Source organism: Phaseolus vulgaris, chromosome 4 (assembly GCF_000499845.2).
Source record: "Phaseolus vulgaris cultivar G19833 chromosome 4, P. vulgaris v2.0, whole genome shotgun sequence".
Classification (NCBI taxonomy): Eukaryota; Viridiplantae; Streptophyta; class Magnoliopsida; order Fabales; family Fabaceae; genus Phaseolus; species Phaseolus vulgaris.
In genome coordinates this window covers 4,480,779-4,489,856 of record NC_023756.2, presented here as the reverse complement: position 1 = coordinate 4,489,856, position 9,078 = coordinate 4,480,779, and the positions used below count along the sequence as shown (strand labels likewise).

The 9,078-nt window shown below is 29.8% G+C and overlaps 1 protein-coding gene across 1 annotated transcript; it reads right to left on the bottom strand.

The window, feature by feature from the left end:
- Positions 1-1,470: 1,470 nt before the first annotated feature.
- On the bottom strand, positions 1,471-5,905 carry LOC137836992 (uncharacterized). Its single transcript, XM_068645804.1, has 10 exons — positions 5,695-5,905; positions 4,616-4,745; positions 4,115-4,253; positions 3,805-4,017; positions 3,474-3,612; positions 2,886-3,036; positions 2,679-2,788; positions 2,505-2,602; positions 2,268-2,337; positions 1,471-1,823 (listed from the first exon to the last, which is right to left on the bottom strand). Exons 1-10 carry the CDS (start codon positions 5,785-5,787, stop codon positions 1,734-1,736), a joined length of 1,233 nt encoding a protein of 410 aa, XP_068501905.1. The 5' UTR covers positions 5,788-5,905; the 3' UTR covers positions 1,471-1,733.
- Between the last annotated feature and the right edge of the window lie 3,173 nt (positions 5,906-9,078).

Sequence of the window (9,078 nt, the reverse complement as noted above, 5' to 3'; positions counted from 1 at the left end):
GCTTATGTGCTGATTGTATTATTGTGTATCATTTGTACTACAAGCTTATCAAATGTTGATATATATGGAATAATTCCTGTGAGATGGAAAAGTTTCTGAGAAATAAATGTGCATTAACTGCAGGAATTTCTGGAGTTTTTGTTTTCCATGTTTGTTTGATAAATTTGCAAATCTGAGTTGTGTTCAAGGCTAACTCATGCAATTCTATCAGAATTATATCAGAATTCTGTAAATTATATCAGAATTTTGAGAACAGAGACAGATCACACCAAGTTAATGTGATAACAAACAACATAGAAGTGACAAAACAAGACTTACAATGAAGTAACTTATTGTATGAATTGATAAAAGTTGCAACGGATATGCAAATGCTCTTTATGTAAAGAGCTAGCTGTTTTCTAATAAAATGTGAAGTATTAAATTTAATTGTCTTGAGTAAAACTCATGCAATTCTATGGAATTGATAAAATAATTGACATTAAAAGGTTGAGTTCTGATTTCATGGTCAAGACTTAAATTCAGATTTAAAAAATTCTTATAATATTGAGATTTATGGATCTTAATAATCTCAATACAGAAATCACAGAAAAATAACTCTTTTCATATATTTTTAGAAAAATAATAATTTGTAAATTATTTGTTACTCACTAATGGAAATATAAAATTGAAAAGTGGAGAGAAGGATAGATTCTGAGTTTAAGTCCCATGTAATAAAAATTAATATACTAACAACTGAAATATCTAGTTCACTTATTTATTAATAAGTATCTATTTGAGAGACTATGAAATAAAATCTATCCTTGATATAAAAGTATTTTTGTGGCTTTTAAGTTAACCCAAATTTAGCTAAAAGGACATTTCATTCAAGCTAAAAATTTAAAGAAAGTAAAAACTTAAAAGTTTAAGTGATATATTTCTCGAAACAAGTTTAAATACACAATAAACTCGTTAATTAAGAAATATAAATTAACAAGTCGTTTATAAGTTTTTGAGCTATTGTTATATTATAAAAATTTGTTGAGTAAATAGAGTCTTTCTCATAACGACCTTCAGTTGTTTTGTCATCTTTTAAAAGAAGTAAATTCTATCTTCGTGCACTAATCTTTCATAGATCCAAGGTTTAATTTCAATTTTTACAACTCAATTTGAACTTCTCTTTCCATTCATTGTATCATCTAAATTAAAAAATTAAACACATTTTACTATCCCGTCAATCAAACAATCTCCCTCACCTTCTGTACAATGTAATGCACATTGTTCATCACAAACAAGTGAGTCAAATACATCCTAGTAGAGCTTACGCTTCACATCCAAGTTGAATTGCAATATCACAATAATCTACAAAGATCATATTTTGATTCTAGGACCACAATAATCAACACAAACAAATGATTTAACTAACGTATAAACTAATTTTTCTTTTTTACTTTTCTATATTGTTTTCCTCTTATAAGATATTATGGAGAGATATGTCCACAAAGATCATATTTTGATTCTAGGACCACAATCCACAGGTATAATCTACTCTGAGGTGGCCAACATAACATACAAATGGAAAAAACTTCAATCAAAATGGCTTCTATGTCAAAGTTGGGTAGTACAATTAGAGTCACCTACCAACTAAACAAAAATAAATTGAAAACTTGTAACAAAAATTACAATTTTCCTCCGTTTAAAATTAAAAAATTCCCACCTGAATAGAATTCAGACAATTGTTTCGGTTGACAACGTCCTCACCGAACTACCAAACCTTGGGCTGTCTGAGACCCATCCTCCGTTATTTTGTTGGCCTGAATGGTACTGATAACATTTGCAATATTTCCCTGGAAAAAGGAAACAAGTAATTACACAATATAGCCAATCAGAAACCTGTTATGCGTGTAGAAGCAATGTTATTTCATCGAGTTACTCAACAATCAAAATGTCATTAACTGCACAGCCATCATCAAGAACAAATCGCATCATATATTTAAGCATAAACAAACATTGTCCAGAAAAAAAAAAACTAGTGAAATAATAATTAAAATTGTATGCACCACCAATATTCCAGACATGGAATGAATAAAAAACACCTTCAGGGGATAATTTTATTCGTAAAACAGTCCAACTTTCCCATTTGCAGCATAATTCAAACTGACAGGCTTTTAAAATCTTAAAGTCAAATATTGTTCATGATATTACAGATCATAAATTCAAGGCAATACTTATTATGTGAATGGATGTACAAAAATAGGACGATTAAAAATTATAGACAAGAAATTCTTTACCCTCCATGATCCTAGCTTAGTTCTCAGTGCGTGCCATTCGTGCTGGCCAAACACACGATCAGTAGGATGACTGCACATTTAACACTTGCATCAAATCATGTATAATAGCAAAATGAATTTCAAATTGAGGGGAATATGATGCTGAATAGAAATCATTAAGGCTAACATGTCCATGTGCCCCCAGATCAGCTTAAGCCAGTTGGGTGCAGAGAGACGAGAATTTGAGGTAGAAAATACCTGACAACTATTACTTGATTCATTTGGTCCATCTTACAGTCAATTAACTTGGAAGTTATTGCTTTAACCACCCATATTTCAACCTCATCATCATTGATCTGAAAAGGACGTTGCAACATTTGATTATGCTAGAAAGAATACAAATACAAGCATAGAAATCAAATACAATTTTACCTGAAGTGTGTCCCTAATAAGTTCATATGGAATTTGGCAAGAACCATCAGAGCTAAGATCCACCAATGAGACCAGCCTCATTTTGGAAATGCATTCTTCATGTACAAGGCCTAAAACATGAAAACATTGTGATAGTAAAATTAAGTAGAACAGAGCCCTACACATGTGACTATTGATGAACATGAATAATTTATGAATGGTATTTACCATAGCTTTTCAACAAGGTGGAATTTGCAGCATAATAGTCTATGTATGCATCTAGTCTCTGGGTAAGAAAAATCTTAAGGAGCTGATATACTGGAGCATATTTGTCATCCTTCTCCAGTTGCCCAACTGCAGGCAAGTCCAGTAAATCGCACTACAACATGACAATTAACTTAGTGAATGCTCTTCCAGAACTTACAGCAGTCTAGGCCAAAATTTGCATTAAAAATAGTGGGCATAGATATCTAGAGGACAACTAATTATGAGGGGATAATATAAAGCAACCTAAAGACAAATAGAAGTTCCATATAATGATGACCTATAACAAGAAGAAAACATCCCAATAACCTTATGAGTTTTAGTAAAAAGCAATAAATCACCATGGTTCACTGTTTCATACCTCTATGTCTAATTATACACACACACAAAGACTGGAAAGTCAAGCACCTAAGCATAGGAAGCAATTGAAAAAACATGTGATGATATTACAACTGGCAACTCCTAAAAATAATTGAATGTAGGTAGCTGAAGCAGTAAGATCATAAAACCTTTCAAATATCACACATATACATGATTACAATAAAAAAGTACCTGAAATATATCAGGTGCCCTCACAAATTCCACAATTGCACGTGCGGCCTCCTCCTTGGCTTCACTCAAAACATGCACATCTTCTCCCACAAAAGTCGCAAGATAATTGGTCAGGAACTTAAAAGCATCCTTTGACATGCTGAGATAAAATGAGATGCAGTACTAATTATTTATATTAAAAAATGGAGATTGAAAGATGGATACAAGATTTCTGTCTCAAGGGAGCACAGTAATACTGACGGGAAGAAACTTAAGTAGTACTCTCCCTCCAAAGAGAGATAAGGAGAACATACATAAAATTGAGCTAAATAGGAATTCATTTCAGCTGTACCTTTTATTTTCCTTCAAAATATTGGAGAGAGTGAGAAAGAGCTCTCTCTGTTCAGGTATCCCAATTTTCCAGTCTTTCAAGAAGCGGTCCATCTTTTTGAATGAAGGTATAATGTATTCTGTGACTTTCCCATCAACAGCTAAAGTCAATACCTTCATGTAGACATAAAACTGGCAGTATGGAGTCTCCAAAAGATTGTACAGATTGATCAAACTGTAAAAGAAAAGAGAATCTATTTTAAATCAATAATATAAATAGTTACAATAGCATGCATACCAAAACTGTTAAACCAATTAGCATCTGATATTACATCTTCAATCGCACGACAGGCTTTTCGTTTGGCTGCTGAACTATTTTTGCAGTTATAACTTTTACAATCTCCATTACTTCATCTGTACTCTCAGTCTTTGTAACAAGATTGCAGATTATAGTGAAGATGGACTCTATATCTGCTATTAAGAAATAGAAAAACTTGTTAGCACTCGCATTACGCTGGTAAAATTACAGTATTCTATCACCCTGAGCAGTTCTGTGTGCAACAACAAATTTGATTCTAAACAAGAAAACGAGAAATGCAACACCCAAAAAAGGAGCCACAAATGCAACATAATCAAGAAAAAAGGATTAGATGATCACACATCAACAATGCCATAATAAACCAAAGTAGCCGAGTTGGCAAAAGATCCAGCTCAGATGATTGCATAACAAATACACATTGTAAGTGATTTGTGTTTTTTATCTATGGAACTAGAACCAAACCAAAAATGGAAGATGAATACAATACCAGAAGTGGCACAAAAGAGCATTCTACCTTTATCCGAAACCTTTGAGAAAATCAATTCAGCAGAGGTAATCATCAATGATGCTAGCTCCAACCACTTTCCCATAACAATGAACTCTTGAGCCTCAATGCAGAGTCTACTAACTTGTGGCTCAGCAACCTGACCAACCAATATGGGAAGCACTAAATTCACAAATAATACAAGCACCAACTTAAGAACATCATAAAAGACACGAGTGCACAGAGAAGAAATAGAACAAAATAATGTAACATCAAACCCTGAAAATACGAAAAAAGAGAGAAATGCTAGGAACAAACTCTCTCCATTGATTGAAATTTATTAGAACTCACAAAATTTGATGAGTCTCACAACTTATTTAATGACTATCTCTCCTGACTTTGTAGTTTTCAGTAAAATTTTAACCAACAAGAGAGAGTGTGTTAGGAAGAGTATGTTCCTAGTACTCCTCAATATAAATCACAATAACATTACCAACAAAACTTTTATCCCATTAGGTGAGGTTAGCAACATATATCACACGACACCATTTTAGACATTAAACCAAATCTTTAGAGATATCATTTACCATGGGATTCCTCTTAACAACTTCCTCCAGTGTCTTTCATGGTCCCTCAGTCTCCTTCTTTACGAGACTAAAAGCATGCAATCTACTCAGTAAACGATTTTCTGTATCTATTGTTCAATCAGTGTGACATCAATAATACCTCCTCGCGTATAGTTATTTTTTATTCTATCTTTTCTTGTGTGAACACACAACCATTCTCTTTTCCATTCAACCTATCAAACGAATCTAACAATTACATAACCATTCCCACCCTTTCATTTTCCAAAAATGGACACAAATCTGGGAAACTTCCACAACATAACGATACAGAAAGCATTTTCACACAAACCCAACTACTTGAATTCACCTTCAGAAGGCACCGTGTCTCACAAACTCAGATTCAATTTCAAGTCCCACAAACAATTTGCCTTTGCGATGAAATAATAACGAAGCAAAGAAATAAGCAAAAAATGGAACCATTTAAAATTAGTCTAGAGAAGGAAAAACAAAGAATAAGGGTTTGGGGGTAAGGAAGGAAAATACCTCAGGACCGGCATCGGCCCAAGCGAGTTCGGAAGCGAATCGAACGACAGAGAGCGCCGCGTCTTCTTCTGAGGTTGGCACCACAGTCGTCATTGTTTCTGTTACTGAGACTCTGAGAGGTTACAAAGGAACCCGCAGCACAGAAGAAGAAAGGAAGAAGAAGGTGTTAGTAACCAAAAAAACTCCTTATTAACTCACTCTTGAGTTAATTAATAATAATTAATATTAATATTCTATAAATTTAATAACCTTTATGTAATTATCATTTTTAATATGATTTATTTTATTATTTTAGTCTTTAAATTTTATAATAATTATTTTATATATAAATGATAAAAATAAAAAATTGAATATATTCGTAAAATAACTTGTTTTCGCTAGTATTTTTAATATGATTTATTTTATTCTTTAAATTTTATAATTATTATTTTTAAATTTAATTGATTACTATAATGAAATATTATTTCTAATAAAATTATTTATTTTATAATTATCTTTTATTAATATATTTTTTAAATTTAATAATATTTTTTATCCACGACATTAGTAAAAAAATTATAATTTCTTTTATAAAATATCTTACCGTTTTATTTTTTTAAACTAAAATACTTATCTACAATAAAAAAACTAACTACAAAATAAATAAAAACTACCTAAAATAAAATTATAAAAATTACTATAATTTTTAATTACATTTTTTATAATTTAATAATATATTTTATTTTAATAATTATCTATAAATAAAGATACATTTATTAGATACCTTCTAATAAATAAAAAATTATTTATTTATTTATTTAAAACAACAAATTGAATAACTTCTTATTTTTAAATAATTAAATACTTTTTTTAGATATTACATTTTTTAATACTATTTTTACAAAATTATATATGTATATATATTTTTTTATTTTTTAATTAGTTCTTCATAAAGTAATAAATTTATATATTTTTAATGTAATAAAAATAAAAAATATACTCAATTTTAATAATTATGATAAAAATTAAAAAAAATTACTTTTTATTTTTATAAGAAAAAAAATGAATACATGTATTTTCATAAGACACATATTATAATTATTAATAATTAACCATTCCTTTCTTAATTAATTAATAACTTTCAAGTTTTGTGTTCATCATTCCTCTTAGTTCGATTTTTGTATCAAAATGGTGCAATTCGTTTTCATTTTTACTAGAATATGTAAGTTATATTTTGTTGACAATACTTTATTTGAAGAAAGTTGTCATGTTGGTCCACGACTTTAATGTGAATGAATATTGAATGAAGAAGTTGTGATTGAATATAACAACTTTAGAACAAAATTAGATTTCAGAAAGTCATGTAGTATAAACACGACTTTAATTAGCATAGGTTCAGGGTTTAACATAAGTTGTGTGGGTAAAACATTATGAGGAGTTCAGTTGTTTTTGTTTTACATTATAGTTGTATCACACCCACACGATTTTATTTTTTGATTTTATTTTATTTTTTGTAATGTGTTTAGGATAAATTTAAAAAAATATAATGTTTCTCAATAATAAGCTTGAATAGGTAAATTATTTAAAATGTTGTGTAACATTTGATGTATGTATGAATATATTAATTAAAACAATAATGTATTAAAAAATTTATTTAGAAATTTATTTTGCATATATTTAATAAATTATGTTAAAAAATATGTAATAAAGTTTGTTAAAAATTATAATATTATAATACTTTGTTGGATGTATATTTATTTTGCTGATTGAAAAAGGTGTGAAGAATTTCAAATAAGAGAATTAGATTAAGTAATAAAAATCACATGAAATGTAAATTTGATAATGAAATTGTTGTTATTATATAAGTGAAACAAACTATCAATGAGATGTTGTGTCATAAGGAAGGTTTCTTCTTTGTCTTCGAGGTTGTTCTTATGGGTCATGTTTGATAGATATATTTGGAGGCAAGGGTGGTGGAGTATCATCATTGTGTTCTCCTTTGTTGTCCTTAGTTGGATTATCGGACTCATGGCATCATGGGACAGTAACAATGCATGGATGATACTTGAAAAAATGTGGATGAAAGTGTCAAACATGTTTAATGGACCATAAAAAATTAATTGGTTGAGATGGAAAAGTCGTGTAAGTGGAAGGAATTTGTTGGTACGGAAATTAGGAAAACATGTTGTGGTAATAGTCCATATATTTGAACATTTTAGTTGGTTGCAAACTAGACTGACCAAAAGTTTCGTGTTGAACACTTGAAGAAGATCCAATATGATGATGAAGGGGCTTTGAATGAGGTTGTTCGGTGTGGTGTGATATGTCTTACTGTTGGAAAAATAATTATTAGTATAGGTTGAATAAAAATAAAACAGTAAATTAATTGTAAAATAAACTTGTATCATTGTCAAATGTAGGTTATAAAGGTGTAATGTAGCGAATAATAAGTCCAATGTATCATTGTGTGTAATGTGTATTATCACGCAAGCAACCATTTTCATTAAACTAAATTTCAATTAGTCGATTATGTCGGTTATTCCACATTGCGACCCACCATTTATGATATCGTGGTCAATATCTATTAGTTATTCATCTCCTATCCTTTTTGTGCACATGATCTAGGTTTAATGGGTCGTTGAAATACTTTGGCGAAACTCAAAGTACTAACCTTATCAACTTAATGAAATTCAACTATTGTAAAATAAGTAAGAGGAACAATTTTCTAACTTATAAGAGAAATGTCAATAGCAATGAGACAACTAACTTTATTGTACCCATAAGGAGTCCATAAAAATTGTCAAGACATGTCAGAAACATGAGTAAGTGAAAAATAATGACAAAATGTATAATTTCAATGGGTTTGATAGAAAACTTGTTTCGGTTAGAGGTTATCAAATGTATTACGTGTTTGAGTAATTGCATTGGTAGTTATGTGTGTGCTCATGTATGTATGTTAAACAATAAGTATGTTAAACATTAACCCCATAAATTAATTTAATTAATGGAGGTTTTTTTAACCTTCGTTAAGTCCAAAAGTTTATTCTAAAACCTCGGCAAAATAACAGAGGTTTTTTTACCTTCGTTAAGTTTCAAAGGTTTATCAAACTTGGTATTAAAACATACTTCTATTTAAACTTATGCTTATAAACTTTAATCTAAACATGTACAAATTAATCCAACAATGAAACTTTTACAATGCCAAAATGTTCATGAACTAAATAATGAAAATACTTACGGCAACAACCTTCACAATGAAAAAGTATATATGAATCACCTAAATAAATGTGTATGAAAAGGTGAAGATGGAATTTAAAATGAATCATACCTTTGTGTCCCTCTATCTCAAAATTGGGAGATTACTTTATTTTCCTTTAGATCCCATACCTCAAAACCCCAAAATTT